The 21492-nt window shown below is 40.4% G+C and overlaps 1 protein-coding gene across 1 annotated transcript in view; it reads right to left on the reverse strand.

Annotated features, from left to right (window-relative positions):
• Window positions 1–21492, reverse strand: part of LOC126210087 (nuclear factor related to kappa-B-binding protein) — a 211228-nt gene that overhangs the window by 17805 nt on the left and 171931 nt on the right. The window contains exons 21-22 of the mRNA XM_049939213.1: window positions 9665–9850; window positions 2001–2220 (exon numbers count right to left, since the gene is read on the reverse strand). Of these exons, the coding sequence (XP_049795170.1) occupies window positions 2001–2220; window positions 9665–9850 (406 nt within the window). The remainder of the gene's footprint in view (window positions 1–2000; window positions 2221–9664; window positions 9851–21492) is intronic.

Genomic DNA, 21492 nt, shown 5'->3' on the forward strand with positions numbered 1-21492 from the left:
CTGTCATGGAAATTCTTTGACTTTGTATCCATATTAATTACGTGAAACTTTTGAACGATGTTGTTTAAATAATGATTGTGGATTCAAATAACTAATGGAATGATAGATATGTAATGTACAGTAAATGACTTGGTCCATAGTTAGGGAACATACGGTTGAATGTAAGAGATGTGGGGAAGCCCTGGAGCTACAGAAGTAGCCTGGCGGAGTGGAAGAGGTAAGGAGTCTGGGCTGAGTAGTGCTGTGGTTGACAGTTCGCTAGCAGTAGCGGAGAACAGAAGAGCTTAAGGGCAGTATTTATAGGCCTTGGATGCTGCAATGGGTGATACAATTATCATGGCATGGGTTTTGGCCCTATAAATATAATTCTGATGCCAAGAAAATGTGAAACAGGGTGAGTCCAACAGTATTGCTATGACTGCATCGCTGCCAGGTTAATAGCCACTGCAAATTATGCCACCAGCACCACCAGCCTTCCACTAAATTGTTTATATTTGGCACTCTGTACATGGACCAGGTATTTGTGAAATTTGGTTGATTTTATAATAATAATAGAGATGTTGCTGAAAACTCTATTTTACATCTGTGATTATCCCAAATCACAAACCTGGCCAGGATTCCTATCCTAGTGAATTTGGTTCTGAGTGTCCTAATTTATTATGAGAAAGTGGTTGAACTTGAATTTAATGTTGTGTTGTCATTTGCACAGCAAATTATACTTTTGAGTATGTCAAAAGACTGTTTATCAAAGCACATTTGTTATATAAAGAGTTATAGTTTGTTGTGCTTTACTTAATAATTAATGGTAAGAATGCTTACCATTTCTCATACATACTGGTATAGTTTTGTTAATAAGAATGTTTCTTCAGACCATGAAAGTTTAAGGGCACTCATGTATTAGCCTAGTTAGTTAATGAAACAATGCAAAGGCTCCTTCAAAGCTAGTGTAGGTAGATTTGCATTCTGTTTAGTTGCTTCAAACAAAATTTAAGGAAGAACTATTTACTGTGTTATCTGTTCTAATAGAAGTTAGTTAGTGCACAGGCATAGAGACCCTGTACTAAGCAATGAAGTTCTATATTATGATCATTAGCAGACCCACCGATTTCAATTCAGAATCATTTCAATCTTTTCCTGTTCAGTGCTGCTAATAGTTTCACTGGTTTTATAAACTGTTACACCTAGTTCATTTAAGGTACATGTTGTTAAGAGGCATATGTTACTGTTTACTATCTCATTGGCCATTTATCTGCAAGGATAGGTTGCTGTGTTGCTGTATGAGCAGTTATAAGTAAAGAGTTTAGTGTGAGTGTGTGTGTGTGTGTGTGTGTGTGTGTGAAGGAAAGTTAAGTTAGGTTATCCTTAGCACTGCCTTCTGCTTTATCATTTTGCCTGACACAAGAATGCCTAATTAGGCTGGCGACCAGTTTAATTCTGTAATGTTACAACCTGCTTTTGTGTTGGGAGAACGTCTGTTCCTGACCAACCGTTTACTGTTTGTTATTCATTACTGGAGTGTTTCGGAAACAAATCCCAGTTTTATTGTTCTGTTTCCATTAGGTTATCTCATGACAACTTTCAAATTCCTTGCAGAGGTATAACGTTAGCATCAATTGCCGTTTTAAGATGGTCGGTGGTACCGTTACATGCTGCACGCAGAGACCGTACTTTGTTTAACAATTACTACGATTTACATGCATTTCAAATTTGTGTCTTAGTATTATGGTGAATTGAAATGTGTCTCAGGAGCTGAAATTTGTGATGAAACATGCAGAGGATTTAATGGTTTTCTGTGTTCACCGCAAGTGCAGCTTCTTTCTTGTTTTTGGCCATTGAAGAAAGAACTTCTAGAAAACCCTTTTACTTTCCACAAGTGCCTTCTAGATGCTGTTAATTATGATGATTATTTAGTAGTTAGTAAGAGAATAACAGAAATTTAGTGCAGAAATAAGAGACAATGCAGAAACTACACTGCCACCTATACCCATTCCACTACGCACCTTTCGCTGCGGCAGCTGCCGTGGCCTGAGACAGCGGGATGACCTTGAGTCCCTGCAGCGTCTTCAGGTTGAGTGCGCCCGGTGGCAGCAGGATCTGTTGCGCCCCGCCAGCAGCCCCCGGCTGCAGCACAAGGGCCCCGCCCTGCGCCCTCGACGCGAGGACCACCGTCTGCTGCTGTGTCTGCCCGCTGCTTGCTTGCGTTGTCGTCAGCAGGACATTCTACACGTACCACACACAGATTAAAAATGATTTCTTACGGTAATAATAAAATAATAATGTATAATATATAAAGAAAAGAAGTGGCATAGTGAAGAGCTTCTGGGAAGAGATGAAAAGAAAGTCCAAGAAGCCTTAAGGTTAGACAGTTGTCCAAATTCAGAAGAAAATATTACTCTTCTTCAAAATTTGAATAGTCATGAGTAACATACATACAACTTCTTTCCACACTGGGGGAGGGGGAGAATAACCTTCGAAAATTAGAAAATTTTTGACCATTCCAAGCTAATTAACATATCACAGAATGCTGGCGGGTATAGCTTAAGATTTTTATAGTCATACAATTACTGATGCACATGTCTTTAGTATCAACTTCTTTTTACTTAGATTTAAGTTCCATATTTATGGAAATGTGAGTTAACAAATATTTAATGATAATTTTTAATAAACATCACATCTTTTATTTTTAATTGAAAGTCACTACAGTCATGTGAGATGCCTTATTTTTAAAATAGATACACACACACAGGGTGTTTCAGCTGCCCCTACCCAATGGCTCAGTAGAGCAGTTACAAATGTAAAAGTGAGGTTCATGTAGATTTTACCTAACAATTTTGTGAATTTTAACTGTACAAAATAAACAATTACATTATTGTATTCATCACACCTGCTGACTACAAAACTACTGTGCTTGTAAGGGTTAAGTCTAGATCGAACTGTCAATGTAATTACACTGATGAGCCAAAGAAACTGATACACCTGCCTAAAATAGTGTAGGCCCCCCACAAGCACACAGAAGTGCCACAGCATGATGTGGCATGGACTCGACTAATGTCTGAAGTAGTGCTGGAGGGAACTGACACCATGAATCCTGCAGCAGTGTCCACAAATCCATAGGGGTATGAGGGGGTGGAGATCTCTTCTGAGCAGCACATTGCAACGCATCCCAGATATGCTCAATAATGTTTACGTCTGAAGGGTTTGGTGGCCAGCGAAATAGTTTAAACTCAGAAGAGTGTTTCTGGAGGCACTATGTAGCAAATATGGATGTGTGGTGTGTCGCATTGTCCTTCTGGAATTGCCCAAGTCCTTCGGAATGCACAACGGAAATGAGCGGGTACAGGTGATCAGACAGGATGCTTACTTTCGTGTCAGATGTCAAGAGTCATATCAGGGGCCATATATCACTCCAACTGCACACGCCCCACACCATTACAGAGCCTCCAACTGCTTGAACAGTACCCTGCTGACATGCAGGGTCCGTGCATTCATGAGGTTGTCTGCATACCTGTATAAATCAATCTGCTTTACATACTTTCAAATGAGACTCTCCAACCAGGCAACACGCTTCCAGTCATCAAAAGTCTAATGTCAGTGTTGATGGGCCCAGGCGAGGCATAAAGCTTTGTGTCATGCAATCATCAAGGGTACACGAGTGGGCCTTCGGCTCTGAAAGCCCATAACGATGATGTTTCGTTGAACAGTTCACATGCTGACAGTTGTTGATGTCCCAGTATTGAAAACTGCAGCAATTTGCGGAAGGGTTGCACTTTTGTCATGTTGAACGATTCCCTACAGTCATCGTCAGTCCCATTCTTGCAGGATCTTTCTCGGCCCGCAGTGATGTCGGAGATTTGATGTTTTACGCGATTCCTGATATTCATGGTACACTTGAGAAAGGGTTGTACGGCAAAACCCTGACTTCATTGTGACCTCAGAGATGCTGTGCCCCATTTCTCGTGCGCTGACTATAACACCACATTCAAACTCACTTAAATCTTGATAACCTGCCATTGTAGCACCAGTATCCAGTCTAACAACTGCGCCAGACACTTGTAGTCTTATATAGGCATTTGCTGACCGCATGCCTTTACCAGTTTCGTAGTCTTATATAGGCATTTGCTGACCGCATGCCTTTACCAGTTTCTTGGGCATTTCAGTGCAGTTTTAGCATAATGTTTACAAAAGTCATTTTCCTTTTATTATTCTCATGGGCACATTTAAATTAATAATGTTAACAAATCACTCAACTTAGTAGACCAATCAATAGAGACAAAAAAAAATGAATATCGGTAGTTCATGAAGCAACATACTTGAAACGCTGACTGGAATAAATCGAAAAATGTGGCCGCCAGAAAAAGCTTGTACCAATACAAAATTTTCATTTCCTACAAAAAGATACTGTTCCTTTTTCCGTAGGACTATTAGTGCGCATGTATTGAGCAAGAAAATATGAAAATCTCATGTGTGGTTTTTGAAGGACAGATATAGAATTGTGCGTTGCATAAAACAAAATTGGTAGGGGCACCTGAATCACTGTGTGTGTGTGTGTGTGTGTGTGTGTGTGTGTGTGCACTGTTTAAAGTATGTATTTTATTTTCTATTTGACATTTCGTATTTTTGAACCAACTTCAATTTCTTGTGAATATTTTCATGCGATTAGTAATTAAAAATCTTAATTTAAGTAAATAATTGCAATTCAATTTTTTAAACATTTCCATTTGTTGATAAATAGCAAATTTAAATAATAGTGTGAAAAAGTTCCAACTAGTGAGATCTGGACTAGAGCTTACACAATTACTTGACTTCTATGCTACATACTGAGCTACCCGTGAGTACAATTATGAAGTTGAACCGTTTTACAGTTGACAGCACTCAAAAATCATATAATGTTCAAAGGCAACTATTCGAATTTTTTTGAGAGTTGTGTTTTATTGTTTAAGGAAGTTGATAACTCGTAACTATAAAAAAACCAAAGAGGATCAATGCATAAGTTTCCCCTCATTAGAGCAGAAGTTCCTCTTTTACCTTTTACCAAGAACAATGAAAGAAAAAAGTTTTTGGTACAAATTGCTTCCCAAAGCATTCCCCTTTAAAATTTATACACTACTAGTGACCCATCCAGTTTTGCATGGGTAATGCTAAATATATACAGCCAGGTGACTTGTTCACAATATGTAGTGATATACACAAACCTTCCTTGTGAATCAGTTTATCTATTAGTGAAAACTGTATCAAAACACCTACACAAGTTCCTGAGATTACCCATAACATACAGACAGAAACTGGCGTGATAGCCTTTAATTTACAATATGCACAGATTGCATACATCTGAGCCAATTATGGAAAAGTTTTTGCTACTCTGATGTTGACACCTCAGAAACAGTTCTGGATTGACACAGTAGCTTCTCGAGTTGATGAAAATCAGATGTCCACACAACCTCTGTTCAAAAACAATTAGAAATCATCAGGTAATAAACTGGGTGAGTATGGACAAATAGTCAGTTGTTTGAGGTGTTGTTTGACAGCTGGATTTGCAGTGATGAAGAATCAGTTGTTTTTTCCCCGATTTCATCAATGACTTGTGGCAAACAAATTGTAGTATACTGGTACCATCTGGCATTAACTGCTCTTCAATCCTCTAGCAGAATGGTCATATGTCCAGAGTACTTGTAGAAGCAAGCTGTTATTGTCTCAGAAGTGCTTCATGAACGAATAACTTTTATCAGTTTCAGTTCATCTTGGAACATGCACACAGATGACAGCTGTTTTAGTTTTCAGCTCTTGCAAAGGTACTGAGGTGCCAAAGAAACTGGTATAGGCATGCCTATTCAAATACAGAGAATTGTAAACAGGCAGAACACGGTGCTGTGGCTGGCAAAGCCTACATAAAACAACAAGTGTCTGGCGCAATTTTTAGATTGGTTACTGGTGCTACAATAGCAAGTTATTAAGATTTAAGTGAGTTTTTGAATGTGGTGGTGTAGCCGGCGCATGAGGATGGGACACAGCATCTCCAGGAAGCGATGAAGTTGGGATTTTTTGGGATTTGCCCATACAAGCAATTCACGAGTTACCGTGAATATCAGGAATCAGGTAAAACATCAAACCTCCGACATCACTAAGGCCGTAAAAATATCCTGCAAGAATGGGACCAACGACAACTGAAGAGAATTGTTCAACGTGACAGAAGTGCAACCCTTCCACAGACTGCTGCAGATTTCAATGCTGGGCCATCAGTGTGTGAACCATCATCGTTATGGGCTTTCAGAGCCGAAGGCCCACTGGCGTACCCTTGATGACTGCACAACACAAAGCTTTACACCCCACCTGGGTCCAGCACAACTGAAATTGGACTGTTGATGACTGGAATCAAGTGCCTGGTCGAACGAGTCTCATTTCAAATTGTATCGAGCAGATGGATGTATACAGATATGGAGACAAATTCACGAATCCACGGACCCTGCATGTCACCATGGGACTGTTCAAGCTGGTGGAGGTTCTGCAATGCTGTGGGGCATGTCCAGCTGGAGAGAGATGGGGCCCCTGATATGTCTAGATACGACTCTGACAGGTAACACATACGTAAGCATTCTGTCTGATCACCTGCATCCGTTAATGTCCATTGTGCATTCCGACAGACTTGGACAATTCCAGCAAGGCAATGTGACACCCCACACATCCAGAATTGGTACAAAGTGCCTCCAGTAACACTCTTCTGAGTTTAAACACATCCGCTGGCAACCAGACTCCCCAGACATGAACATTATTGAGCATATCTGGGATGCCTTGCAACATGCAGTCCAGAAGAGATCTGCATCCCCTCGTTCGCTTACGGATTTATGGACAGTCCTGCAGGATTCATGGTGTATGTTCCCTCCGTTGCAGCACTTCTGCATGCTCATGGGGGCTCTACAAGGTGTACCAGTTTCTTTGGCTCTTCAGTGTATATTAAAGTTTTGTCTCCTGTTACAATGTTGTATACTGATTTTGAATTTCCCTCGATTAAATGTTTTGAGTCTTTCCTTACACCAATGGACATCGTGTCATGCAATCATCAAGGGTACACGAGTGGGCCTTCGGCTCTGAAAGCCCATAACGATGATGTTTCGTTGAACAGTTCACATGCTGACAGTTGTTGATGGCCCTGTATTGAAAACTGCAGCAATTTGCGGAAGGGACAAATTGAGTGGAATCCATCAAGAACAGATCTTCTTCATAGCTAAATGTTCACGGACAGTCAAAGGTATTGCAACCTTCGATACACCTCTATGTTACTCTAAGTCACACAGTGAGCCTCCTCAGTACACTGGTCACCGAGTCAATGTTTTTTGAAATATAAGCTGATTTTGCTCAATAGTCAGAAACAGAAGCAGGCTAATTGTAGTCTTTTTATGTAGGTGATTGGTTAGTGAAAACTGAACAAAGAAATTTGAGACATTTTTTTATGACTCAAGCCAGTACCCACTGTTGGATATAGATCTGGGTAGCAAGGAGACCAGACAACTACCAGTAAATCTCCCTCCCAATTCTTTAAGGAATCGCACTCCCACATATAAAACACCATATCTCCAGAAGTATGTGTCATACAATAAAATAATCTCTCAAGTATGTTCAGTGTTTATATGGATACTGCCCGTAAAATGTGTTGCATTAGACATAGTGGTAAAGAAGTGATAAATTAAAACATCATGCCTTTGCTAAACTGTGCACTTATTTTCAGGGGTGCCTTTCCAATATCACCCCCAACCCATATAGTCTACTCTCAGTTTTAGAAAATATGCCACCTGACACAACATGTGGGAGTTGCCTACTTCAGTACAGGCTTCCGCACAACATAAATACATTATACATGAAACATGCTGTATAATGCTGTACCATAAATATCAGTGACTGAGGCACCCCACAGCCTGTGCTGCAAGATAAAGCTGAGGCTTGGGTGCCTCTTGCAGCGTGACAGAATTTTTCAATCATACTCGTTACTCCGTTGTCTGAGTGACAATATTTCTTTTTAAAACATAACTAAGGAATTTTGATCCATATGGATTCTGAAATAATTACAAAATGTTTACATTTTATGTAACAATTGAATGAGCAGGGATCAGAGCCTAACAGTTGCATATACTTGGTCAAGAGTGGACTGTAACTGTGCTGGCCAGAGTGACAAATTTGTATAGCCAAAGGCCAGTGACCACAAGACGCCACTGTTTCATTCCCATTTCCTGTGGCCATTATTACTGTAATTGTAATTTAAAAAAAAAAAAACAATGGCATGTAAAAGATGTATGAATTTAACTTTTTGTAAATTTTAATTTTCATCTTTTATTTGGTAGTGAATGGTCTGCTTGTAATCTACTGAAGACTATATAATGTTGCTGATGAAAGCAGCAAATCTGCTAATAGTGAAGTGTGAAAATAATAATTTTATAGGTCAAGTGTGCAAATAAACCACACTGTCCTGAAGAGTTTGACAGATTTTCCACGGTTCATCGGAAATTTTAAACAGCTGATGAATGCAGTCACTACAACTTCATCTAGCAATAGAGGCTTCGAGTGTATTGTTGGCCAGGATATTATACGGAGTACTTCACATATAAAGCATTGGCATTCTGTGTGAACCAGTGCCCACACAGGCAAGCCCTGAGCTATTAGTATGGAAAACTCTACTATCTTTGAAATTTACAAGGTTCTTACATGTTAGTAGTTTATGCAAATGAAAGCAAGGAATGATATGCAGGCACTTGATTCTGTTGAAGATTACAAAAAATAACTTAATGAATGTCTAAGTTGAACATTATCAAGGGTGTAGAGCAAAAGAAAAATTCACCTCTGGTTGATGTGCTGGCAGCAAATGAGTAAAACATAAAAATATCTCTGCTTTACACAATAGCATGAAAAGAAACAACTAATCTGATACTGTTACCTATGCTGCCTAGCAAATTATACGTGAATTTGTTAACATCTAATACAAACTTAAATGTTAGAAAGTCTTTCCTGAAGATACTTGTCTGTATGTCTGTAGTGTGGCCTTGTGTGGAAGGGAAATGTGGACAATATGCAAATCAGAAAAGAAAGAGGTAAAGGTTTTTGAAATGTTCTACAGGAGATGGGTGTATCAAGTAACTAGTGAGGAGACACTGAACTGAATTAGGGAGAGAAGAAATTTTATGGTGTAAAATGACTCAAAGAAGGGATCAGTTGACAGAATACATCCTGATCCATCAAAGAATTGTCTATTTGGTAATGGAAGGAATTGGGTGCATGTGTTTTGGTGGGAGGGAAGGGGGAGGGACAGTTACATCAGTAGAGAAAGACCAAGGCTTCAGTACAGTAGGCAGGTTCAAATGGATATAGGTTGTGGCAGTTATGCAGAGATGAAGAGTCTTGCACATGACAGACAGGTATGGAGAGGTGCAACAAATTGTACTGCAGACTGAAGACCAAAACAACAAAATATATCTGCATTATTCCCAGTAAGAACCTGCAACTACATAGATAATAAAAGTGGTACAGCTATGTATTTACACATGTAGTGGTATGCAAAAAAATGGTCTCGTAACAACAAGGTATATCACGCTGCTCTGTACTTGACTATTTTGTCTGGTCACACCCAATCGCACTACGAGAAGTGACCGAAACTCGTGCGGCGTGGCATGGTGTGTCTCACCTGGCCTGCTGCCTGCCCTTTGCCTGCCGCAATGATGACGGGCTTGCCACCGATGTGTGCCAAGTTGATGCCAGCTGCCGTTGCAGCGCCCGCCGTCCCCACGACTCTCAGTTGCGTCGCTTGCGCAGTGCTCGCTATGGTGCCTCCCTGCGTTTGCACCAGTTTCACTGCCGCCTGCTGCTGTTGCTGCAAAATTAAAAAAAAAAAAGTATACATTTAAAGCATAATAAGAAAGTCCAGTACCAGGTACACCAGGAGGGAACTTACCGCGATCCGCACCTCCCATACAATGTATGGCAGGCATCTCTTACGAGCTCTTATCATCAAATGACAGAAATGTGCAGCTGTCAAAATAATAACTAACATTTATTACAGTGATTGGGTGTAAGTTAATTTCATTAAGTGTCTATATTAAGTGTCAGCTGATCAGTCAGTGTTGGTGGCTGCCATACAGAGAATCCGGGTTCCATTCCCAGCACTGCCAAAGATTTTTCCTTGGTGGGCGGGCTGATATGGAATGCACTCAGCCTCATGATGCCAATGGAGAGCCACTTGAATGAGTAGTAGCAGCTCCATAGCCTGGGAAGTCTGCAAGATGGCCACGAGGGCGGTGTGCTGACCACATGCTCCTCCTTATCTCATCTGCATGACACTGCAAGGCAGAAATGTCACGGCAACCGGTAGGCATTCCTAAGGCCTTCATGGCCTGGCAAGGAGCTTGTTAATTTATACTCTTATTTTCACATCTACTCCAAGGACATGTAATCATTGGGGAAGATCCACACTCAAGAGATGCCACATTTACAAGGAGGAAAAGCCAAAATTGAATTGCTTGTTGTAATGCAGTTATACATAGCGACTTCAGAAAGGAAGTTACACATATCATCCCACGTTAAAACCACTGCACAGCAAGAACGGCACATTGTCAGACGAGAGTGAACATTCTGCTACAGTACAGATAACAGCTGGATCAGAGTGTGCAATTGAAATGGCACAGCAACCGGAAATGTATTCCAAAGTTGAAGTATACAAAGCAGTCGATTCTGGGTAAAACAAATCAACTGCACACAGTTTCACTGCAAAATTCTAATAGTATATGGACCAAACAAAACGTTGCATCTAGCTGTCGTGAAATGGTGCCAACAATCTGATGAAGGCCGTACAGACGAGGGTAATGCTGATTGGGATATTCAGCTCTCACGCCATGTGATTTTCATATTCCTAGCAAGCAGAAACAACATCTGAGGTGGGAGGGGGTAGAGATTTTCCAATGATGAAGACGTTCAAAAATCAGTTCTCAACTGGCTCAGTGACGAACGAGCAGATTTTTATCATCGAGAGACTGAACAATTGGTAAAATGTTCTTATCACTGTTTAGAGAAACTTGGCGTCTATGTAGAAAATGGTATCACGAATTTATGTCACTTTGACATGTAGTGCAGCATTCAGTAAAAGTTACTTGACCTGCCATAATAATATGTAAATTACTTTTTGAAATCCCTTTGTAGAAGCTCTGTGGACTACACAGTCCTGGGTCAAAAAAAGTACTGAATTCCTTGGAGGCAGTCAACAATGTAAATATTAAAGAAAAAGGAAGGGTCAATGGAACTGTACAGTGGCAGCAGAAGTTTGGATATGGATGAAAAATAGTTGGTTGTTGCTTTGCCATATACAATGTGTTCAGATATTCCCATTACGGACTTGGAGGATTTGCAGAGGGGAGTGAGCACATAATATTTTGAATACAATCCCATGTTCAGAAACGTCATCCAACAACACTATACAGCGTTAAAATTATAGGCACCAGTGCCTGTAAATACAGAGTCATCTCGTGATGATGTTACAGACTTTCAAGGATGATCGCAATGGATAAATGTATCACTTTGACATAAGAGTCCCTGGTTTGGAAATGAACGAGTCGATAGTTCAAAGAAAAAATCATTCTGATACCTCTGACCATGGAATACATGTACCGGTACTGTTATTACCAAGAATGTAGGGCATACAACTTTGAGAGGTGGTAATCTGAAAGAAAATAACAAAAAATATCTAGTAAACATAGGCTCTAAAATGCATACCTTAAGAGCTGCGAGCACTTGTTCACCTTCACTAGTGTGAAACACATCTCCTCTATCGAACAAGTCCTTACAGCTCTTAAGGTATGCATTTTAGAGCCCACATTTATCAGACTTTTTTCCCCTTGTACTAGACATTTTTTTCTTGTTTTGGTCCTTACTATCACCTCTGAAGGTTGCCTACCCTACAATCATAGGAACAACAGTACCATTACAGGTATTCCACTGTCAGAGGTATCACAAATGTTTTTGCTCATAACTTCCAACTCATTAATTTACAATAAGGGAGCCTCACTTCAAATTGATACATTTATCCTCTCCATCTCACCTGAAAGTTTGCAACATGATCATGAAATCACCCTGTATGTACATACATTTACAGGTGCTGGCACCTATAACTTTGACACTTCATAGCGTCATTGGACGACGCTTCCAGACATGGGCTCCCATCCAAAATATTACTCACTCACCTATACACGTTGTGGAAGTTTATAATGGGAATTTCCACACACCCTGTATATGAGGTGTGTGAGAAAAGTAATTAGACTGACGGCACTGCAAGTGATCTGGCAATGCTGTGTTGCTCTATTTGTGTAGACCCTTCCAGATGCTCAGTCAGAGTTTCAGCTCCATACAACTGTCACGTGATTTTTGAGACAGACATCAGTGTAGTTGTGTTTTTGCTTTGTGTTACAAAAATGGAAGAGCAAAGTTTAGAGCAATGTTTTGTGTTAAACTTGAGGAATTTGCAAGTGTGACCTATGAAAAGCTGAAAAAGACCTACAGGGAATATTCCTAATCAAGAGCACAAGAGTTTCACTGGCACAAATTGGCTGAAGATGAGCCTCATTCACGGGGAGCTTCAACTTCAAAAGCCAACGAGAACATCGAAGGTGGGTGTTCTCTTGTGTGATCAAACAGACATTTAACAATAAGGCTGATGGGTGACCAATTAAACTTAAAAAACTTTGACTGTACATCAGATTGTGGCCGAAGTTTCGGACACGTGAAAGGTTTGTGCCAAAATGTTGCCGAAAAACCTCACAAATGAGCAGAAGGATGGTCAAACAAATGTGCGAATTGATCTTCTTGAGAGGATTGCCAATGACCATGAATGGTTCAGCCATGTGATCACAGGTGATGAACCTTGGATTTTTGAGTATGATTCTGTGGCAAAGTGGTACGGGCACACTGAGACATCTCCTCGACAGGAAACAGCTTGAATTGGCACATCAAGGATCAAAACAATGCTGATTTGCTTTTTTGACAGTGTAAGTATCGTGCAGAAGGAATTTGTTCCTTCAGGATAAACTGTCAACCAAGTGTTTTACAAAGATGTCCTTGAAAGGCTCAGGGAAAAGGTGAATTCAGTGAGACTGGACATTGCAGATGAGTGGACATTGCATCATGGCAACCCCATGATGCTTACATCATGGTTACTTCCATCATGGAATTTTTGATCTCAAAAGGCATTTCTGCTGCTCCACAGCTCCCCTGTTCACCTGATTTGGGTCCTTGTAGCTCTTTTCTTTTCCTGAAATTGAAAAATGTGTTAAAAGGATGCAGTTTTGGGACTCTGGAGAACATTTGAAAGAATATGACCGACATATTAAAGATCCTATCAGTTGAAGCCCTTCAGCACTGCTTCCAAAACTGGGAACAAAAACTCTGCCGGTGTATAGCTGACAAAGGGAAATACTTTGAAGGGGACAATATTGTTGTTTAAAAAAAAACTGTGATAGGTAAAAAACCAGCCTCATTACTTTTTTCACGTATCTCGTGTATGCCTCGACAGATGATTTGAAAATATTCCTGTCTGCTGACAACACTAATTGGTTGTGAACAATGTTGAGTGCAACAGTTCAAGATATAAAGTTCATGCCTTGTAGAAAAACTAAATTGATACTAAATCAGAGGGAGATTCAGTTTTTACAGCTCCAAACACACAACTAAACAAAAACTTACATTCGGATAACACAGAATCTCAACAGTTCAAATTTCTGTGTGTTCAGATAGATGGTGAGCTGTCATAAAAAGCCCATGTTAAGAATCTTCTTCAAAAACTGACTGCAGCAATATTTACTATTAGAGCAGTATGTACAAGAAGTGATAGCCCAAGACAAAAATTAGTCTACTTTGCTTATTTTTATTCATACATGACATACGGCATTATAGTCTGGTGTAATTCTTTCCATTCACAAAGGGTATCTTTGGCACATAAATGAGCAGTTCGAGCAATATGTGGTGTCAGTTCACAAACCTCTTGTCAACCCCTGCTCATGAGTCTACAAATTCTGACAAGGGCTTCTCGATATATATTTTCTTCGGTGCCATTTTTTGTTAACTATATGAGCTTATTCCCATGAATTAGTAGCTTTCAATTGGTTAACACTAGGCAAAATCCAATCTGCACTTGGATCGCCCCTCCTTGACTCACTCTGCTGCATCCATGTTAAATAAGCTACCACAAGAATTTAAAAAATCTTAGCAGTGATCCTCTAACTTTTAAATCTAGACTGAAGAGTTTTCTGATGGCTCACTCCTTCTATTCCAGTGAGTTTCTGCAAAAAATTAAGTTAAATTGTGTGTTATATTGTTGATTCTGGTAATATATACTCAACAGTTTGATGTCTGCGTAGGATTCATGTAGATTTTATTTTGTACATTATTGCTTTTCTGAAATAAATTCATGTACTGACTCATTCTGTAAGCACAGAGATTTGTTCCTAAATTCCATCTTATGGTGCTAGATGTAAAATAAAAATAAATATGATACAGATTAGTGGAGAATATAATTAAAATGGTTAACTTAGTTAAAGGTGTTTTACTGAAATGTAGGAATATTAAATGCTTGCATTATTAAATCTTACATAAAGGACCTCAGCAGAGAAAGAAGTGCAAAGTCACCACTGTCGTAGGATATTGTATTTCAAAAGAGGAATACCTACAATTAACATAATGAAACAGCTTAGCTTCACATCAATGTCAAGGTCATTAGAGATACAGAAATAGATATCTGATAGGGATGCAGCAGAAAATCCACTGGCAAATTGTCTATGAAACTATCCCCATGTAATTTAGGGCAACCACACAAAAACTGATGGTGAAGTGAACCACCATCCTCCTGAATGCAAGTTCACTGCACCACCTTAAGAAAGAGAAAACCACCACAAAAAATGTTATTCCACTTCCCATCCTTGCAATTCAGACTTTACAAAGTATAAAGAGAGTCATCAGTGGATTAGCATGTTGTTAACAGGACGTGATGGAAGAGTCAGCATTTTTGTATTTTGATTTTTACAGACGAGTTAGTTCCTTCAATTCTGATGGAGTGAGATACAGAAGAGAAACCAGACAGTGCAAGTAGGACTCGTACTCTGAGGGCTCCGCACAATCTTGACTACGTATACAGATAACAATAATAATTCTATTGGATGCCACTTCGGCAAGTTGTGTGACCCTAACCTACCCCAGTTTATCCAGCTGGGGAAAGGGGACCTACAGTTTAAGGTCGAATCTGAACCACATGTTGTTTCTAGTGAATCCTTAAATCATTGAGAGGTGAAGGCTAGGTTAAAATGAGGCCTAAAATATCTGTGGTCCAACAGAGATTCAATCCCTAGACCTTTCAGGTTCCCTGCATGTGTTTTACTGCTAAACCATCAGGCCTGACATGGATGAAGATAGTTCTTCTATGGGTTTTGATGAGTGAATTTGTGAGTATCAAAACATGTGACATGTATGGCCATGTATTTTGATCACATTCACTTATAAACTTAAATTTACACCAACTATATACACCACCAAAGGAACACAGGTCTTAGCATTTGACATAAATTTCAACTTGATACTTCCACCAAGTCCTGGGAAACTGCAGCCTTAACAGACAGACTGACAGTCAGATGGACAACAAATGGCAAACATTTTTTAATTTCATATAATTCATATAAAGTGGTTCATGGTGTGGGTTCCTGTAGTCATGTCCTAGTTCATGAACCATGGGCAACGTATGAGTGGCCAAGTAAGTGGTCCTGACAGTCGGGATACCAGTTACTTTGGAATAAGGCTGGGCATCTCGGACATATTCTGAGTTGTGGTCACCTTTGTGCTCATACGGCAAAGACTACCAAATCCACCGGTTAGTCCCTCAACCGTTAGGGGTAAAACTCAATGGGACTCGGGGCAAGTAAGGCTAGCAACCTGCTTCCCTGGTACTTTAAATATGATGCTGGCAACAATCAGAGCAAAATGCCTCGGACCTTTGGAGGTGACGGAGTCCCACCTCTAACTGACAAACCAGGGACTCCTAAGATACGACTCGGCAAACAAATGGTAATGAGATGGGGAGCTATTAATATCAATGGGGGCTACTCTGGGAAGAGGGTAGAGCTGGCAGAGGCTGCAAGTAAGATGGGGCTGGATGTTTTAGCTGTTAGTGACATTCGGGTAAGGGGTGAGAAAGAAGAGGAAGTGGGAGAATACAAGGTCTACCTGTCAGGAGTCAAAGCAGGAATAGCACAATGTGGTGTAGGGCTTTACATCAGGAAAGAAATGGAACCCAGCGTAGTTGCAATAAGGTATGTAAACGAACGACTGATGTGGATAGATTTGACAGTGTCTAGCAAGAAAATTAGGATTGTGTCAGTATATTAGCATTGTGAAGGGACAGATCAAGATAAGATGGATAGTTTTTATGATGCACTCAGTGATGTAGTTGTTAGAGTAAAGGACAAGGACAGTGTTCTGCTCATGGGTGATTTTAATGCCAGGATTGGAAATTGAACAGAAGGGTATGAAAAGGTTATGGGTAAATTTGGAGAGGATATGGAGGCCAACAGGAACGGGAAACAACTCTTGGATTTCTGTGCCAGTATGGGCTTAGTAATCACAAACTCCTTTTTTAAACATAAGAACATTCACCGGTATACTTGGGAAGGCAGGGGAACCAGATCTGTCATTGACTATATAATAACAGATCAGGAATTCAGGAAGGCTGTGAGGGACACACGTGTATTCAGGGGATTCTTTGATGACACTGATCATTATTTAATCTGCAGCGAAATTTGTATTGTGAGGCCGAAAGTGCAGGAGGTCAGGTCCATATGTAGGAGGATAAGAGTGGAGAAACTTCAGGATAAGGAAATCAGGCACAAGTACATAACAATGATCTCAGAAAGGTACCAGTTAGTTGAATGTAGTCAGTTACAGTCATTGGAAAAGGAATGGACAAGGTACAGGGACACAGTACTAGAAGTGGCTAAAGAATGTCTTGGAACAGTAGTGTGTAAAAGTAGGATGAAGCAAACAGCTTGGTGGAATGACACAGTCAAGGCAGCCAGTAAAAGGAAAAAGAAGGTGTATCAAAAATGGCTACATACTAGAACTCAGGTAGACAGAGAAAGTTATGTTGAAGAAAGAAACAAAGCCAAACAGATAATTGCAGCATCCAAGAAGAAATCTTGGGAAGACTTTGGAAACAGGTTGGAGACTTTGGGTCAAGCTGCTGGAAAACCATTCTGGAGTGTAATTAGCAGTCTTCGAAAGGGAGGTAAGAAGGAAATGACAAGTATTTTGGACAGGTCAGGAAAACTGCTTGTGAATCCTGTGGATTCCTTGGGCAGATGGAGGGAATATTTTGAAGAGTTGCTCAATGTAGGTGAAAATACGATCAGTAATGTTTCAGATGTCGACGTACAATGGGATAGGAATGAGGATGGAAATAGGATCACATTTGAGGAAGTGGTGAAAATGGTCAATAGATTGCAGTGCAATAAAGCAGCTGGGGTGGATGAAATTAAGTCGGAACTCATCAAATACAGTGGAATGTCAGGTCTTAAATGGCTACACAGGATAACTGAAATGGCCTGGGAGTCGGGACAGGTTCCATCAGTCTGGACAAAAGCAGTAATCACACCAATCTTTAAACATGGAAACAGAAAAGATTGTAACAACTACAGAGGTATCTCTTTAATCAGCGTTGTTGGTAAAATCTTCTCAGGTATTGTTGAAAGGACAGTACGAGTATTAGTTGAGGACCAATTGGAGGAAAATCAGTGTGGGTTTAGGCCTCTTAGAGGTTGTCAGGACCAGATCTTTAGCTTACGGCAAATAATGGAGAAGTGTTATGAATGGAACAGGGAATTGTATCTATGCTTTATAGATCTAGAAAAGGCATATGACCGGGTTCCTAGGAGGAAGTTATTGTCTGTTCTACGAGATTATGGAATAGGAGGCAAACTTTTGCAAGCAATTAAAGGTCTTTACATGGATAGTCAGGCAGCAGTTGGAGTTGATGGTAAATTGAGTTCATAGTTCAGAGTAGTTTCAGGGGGTAAGACAAGGCTGCAACCTGTCTCCACTGTTGTTCATATTATATATGGATCATATGTTGAAAACAATAGACTGGCTGGGTGAGATTAAGATATGTGAAAACAAAATAAGCAGTCTTGCATATGCGGATGACTTAGTTGTGATGGCAGATTCGATTGAAACTTTGCAAAGTAATATTTCAGAGATAGATCAGAAATGTAAGGACTATGGTATGAAGATTAGCATCTCCAAAACGAAAGTAATGTCAGTGGGAAAGAGATATAAACTGATTGAGTGCCAAATAGGAGGAACAAAGTTAGAACAGGTGGACAGTTTCAAGTACTTAGGATGCATATTCTCACATGATGGCAACATAGTGAAAGAACTGGAAGCGAGGTGTAGCAGAGCTAATGCAGTGACTGCTCAGCTACGATCTACTCTCTTCTGCAAGAAGGAAGTCAGTACCAAGACTAAGTTATCTGTGCACCGTTCAATCTTTCGACCAACTTTGTTGTATGGGAGTGAAAGCTGGGTGGATTCAGGATACCTTATCAATAAGGTTGAGGTTACGGATATGAAAGTAGCTAGGATGATTGCAGGTACTAGTAGATGGGAACAATGGCAGGAGGGTGTCCACAATGAGAAAATCAAAGGAAAACTGGGAATGAACTCTATAGATGTAGCAGTCAGGGCGAACAGGCTTAGATGGTGGGGTCATGTTACACGCATGGGAGAAGCAAGGTTACCCAAGAGACTCATGGGTTCAGCATTAGAGGGTAGGAGGAGTCGGGGCAGACCAAGGAGAAGGTACCTGGATTCGGTTAAGAATGATTTTGAAGTAATGGGCTTAACATCAGAAGAGGCACCAATGTTATCACGGAATAGGGGATCATGGAGGAATTTTATAAAGGGGACTATGCTCCAGACTGAACGCTGAAAGGTATCACGGAATAGGGGATCATGGAGGAATTTTATAAAGGGGACTATGCTCCAGACTGAACGCTGAAAGGCATAATCAGTCTTAAATGATGATGATAATGATGATGATATAATTACCAGTTAATAATTTTCAGATTTTTTTCCCTTTACTTGTACTGTGAAACCTTGCTTCTTGCCACAAATTTTATGATTCTACATCAATAGAAAGTGCCCAACAGACTTTGATGAGTGAATGTGGAACTATCAAAATGTGACATAAATGGCCCCATTTTTTTACTACACTGACTTAGAAGCTTCAATTTTTTACACTGTAGACTTCAGTGCCTGACATAAATTTCAACACAATATCTACCTCCGTTTATGACAAAAAGGGATCTTAAACAGACGGACAGGCAAACAGAGACAGACAGACGAACAGATAACACAGGGGTTATTATGCAAGGGTTTCATTGTTGCCAACTGACATACGGAACCCTAAGAATGAAGGAAGATTAGATATTCACGTTCCGTTAACAATGGGGTCGCTAGAAAAAAGCACACCCTTGGGGGCAGGAAAGGAAGTAAGTCGTGTCCTTTCCTGAGAAATCATCCTGGCATTTACCTTAAGCAATCTAGGGAATCCACTGGAAACCTACATCTGGATGGTCAGACAGGGATTTAAAGTGGTAAGAAACCAATGTGTTACCCCTATGCCACCTAATTGATAATAGAGATAAGGAAGAGATGGAGGGGGTACGTGGTGAGAATGGGGAAGGGGTGAGAGGAAAGGGGGGTGGTATAGCACTTGCTCACGAAAGGCAAAGGTCCCGAGTTCGAGTCTCGGTCTGACAACAATTTTAATCTGCTAGGAAGTTTAAATTACAACCATGTTTGTGAGACATATGTAGTTAAAGATAACACTCTGAGAAGCACTTTAACTGTGGATAATACTTAATTTACTTCGATAATGACCACATCTAGCCAATAAGATAACCACACTAAGGGGCAATCAAAACATTTGCATTTGAGGATGTCGCTGCAGCATATTTGCTATGCAGCATGACTCCGATGCGGGTTTATAAGCAGAGACATGTAGGCAAGGTATTCGTGTGGCACTCGTGTCTTTCTGACATGCATGTAGTAAATACTGAAACATGAACTATAGCAACATTATTACCAAATGCGTCCAAACAGGAGCAACATGCTGTTATTCATTTCTTGGCTGCTGAAGGTCAAACATCAACAGAAATCCACTGGAGAATGAAGAATGTGTGTGGGGCAGCACGTCTGTCGAAGACCACCACCGTGCCACGGTGTGCCAAGTTCTGTGCTGGTCGTGATTCAACACAAAACACCGGTCAATATAGGAGACCAGCCTCATCCATTACGGACAACAACAAGTGGAGGATCAATGATGTGATTAGAGGGCAATGGTGCATAGCCGTTCATGATCTCAACATCAGCTTCTGTAGAGTGCAAAACATTATTTGGCAGGAGTTAGGTTACTGTAAGGTCTGCAGCCAATGGAAACCCTGGATGTTGAATACCAAACACAAAGCAAACTGGATGGCTGTTTGCTAAAGCAGTTGATGCATTTCAGTGTTGAAGGCAACACATTCCATGAACTCATTGTTTAAGGCAATGAAAGTTGGTGCCACGACTGGGAACCGGTGTCAAAAGTGACAACGATGCAGAGGTGTCATCCACCACCACCTCGTTCCAAGAAATTCAAGAGTCATCTGCTGGAAAGGTGATGCTCACTCTGTTCTTTGATTACTTGTCCCAATTGCTTGTTGATTTCGGGAAGGCCTTTTTTTAAGGGACCAGAGGCATGATAGTCACATGGGGGAGATCAGGACTATAGGGTGGATGCTAGAATGTCTCCCATGTGAGTTGGCGTAACTTCTTTTTTATGACATTTGTGATATGGGGACGTGCAATATCACTAATCAGCAACACCATATGTCGCAGGTTTCCTGGATGTTTCACCTTAGTTACATATCATAATTTCTCCAGCACTGTGCAATATCATTACCCAAGGATGGAGACATTAGGTTCCTTGAAGCCACAGGAATTCTGGGAAAAGAGAACCTTTCAGCTCATGAAACAGTGGGATATTTGTGCTCAGGCCTCTGGTGATAACTTTTGAAAAAAGACTTCAGTGATACCAACAGAGTTGTTCTGTACCTTTTCTTGGAACACCCATAAGATATTTGACTTCTTGCCCAGGAAAAACTAATTTATTGATAAAGCAATCCTATGAGGGTCATGTTTTTTCCAACTGATCTACGGAACCCTAAAAAGCAACATTACGAAAAGGCCTTTCTTTAACTTCCATTGCAAAGCAGGGGCATATAACTAGTAAAACAGTAAATGCACATTAAGACAGCTGTGATGGTTATCATTAATATTAACACTAATCAGCTGTGGAGCACAAGATGATCAAGACCGTTTTCACTTTTAGATTAGATTAGATTTACTTTCATTCCAATTGATCCGTAGTGAGGAGGTCCTCCAGGATGTGGA

The sequence above is a fragment of the Schistocerca nitens genome, chromosome 10 (assembly GCF_023898315.1).
Source record: "Schistocerca nitens isolate TAMUIC-IGC-003100 chromosome 10, iqSchNite1.1, whole genome shotgun sequence".
Classification (NCBI taxonomy): Eukaryota; Metazoa; Arthropoda; class Insecta; order Orthoptera; family Acrididae; genus Schistocerca; species Schistocerca nitens.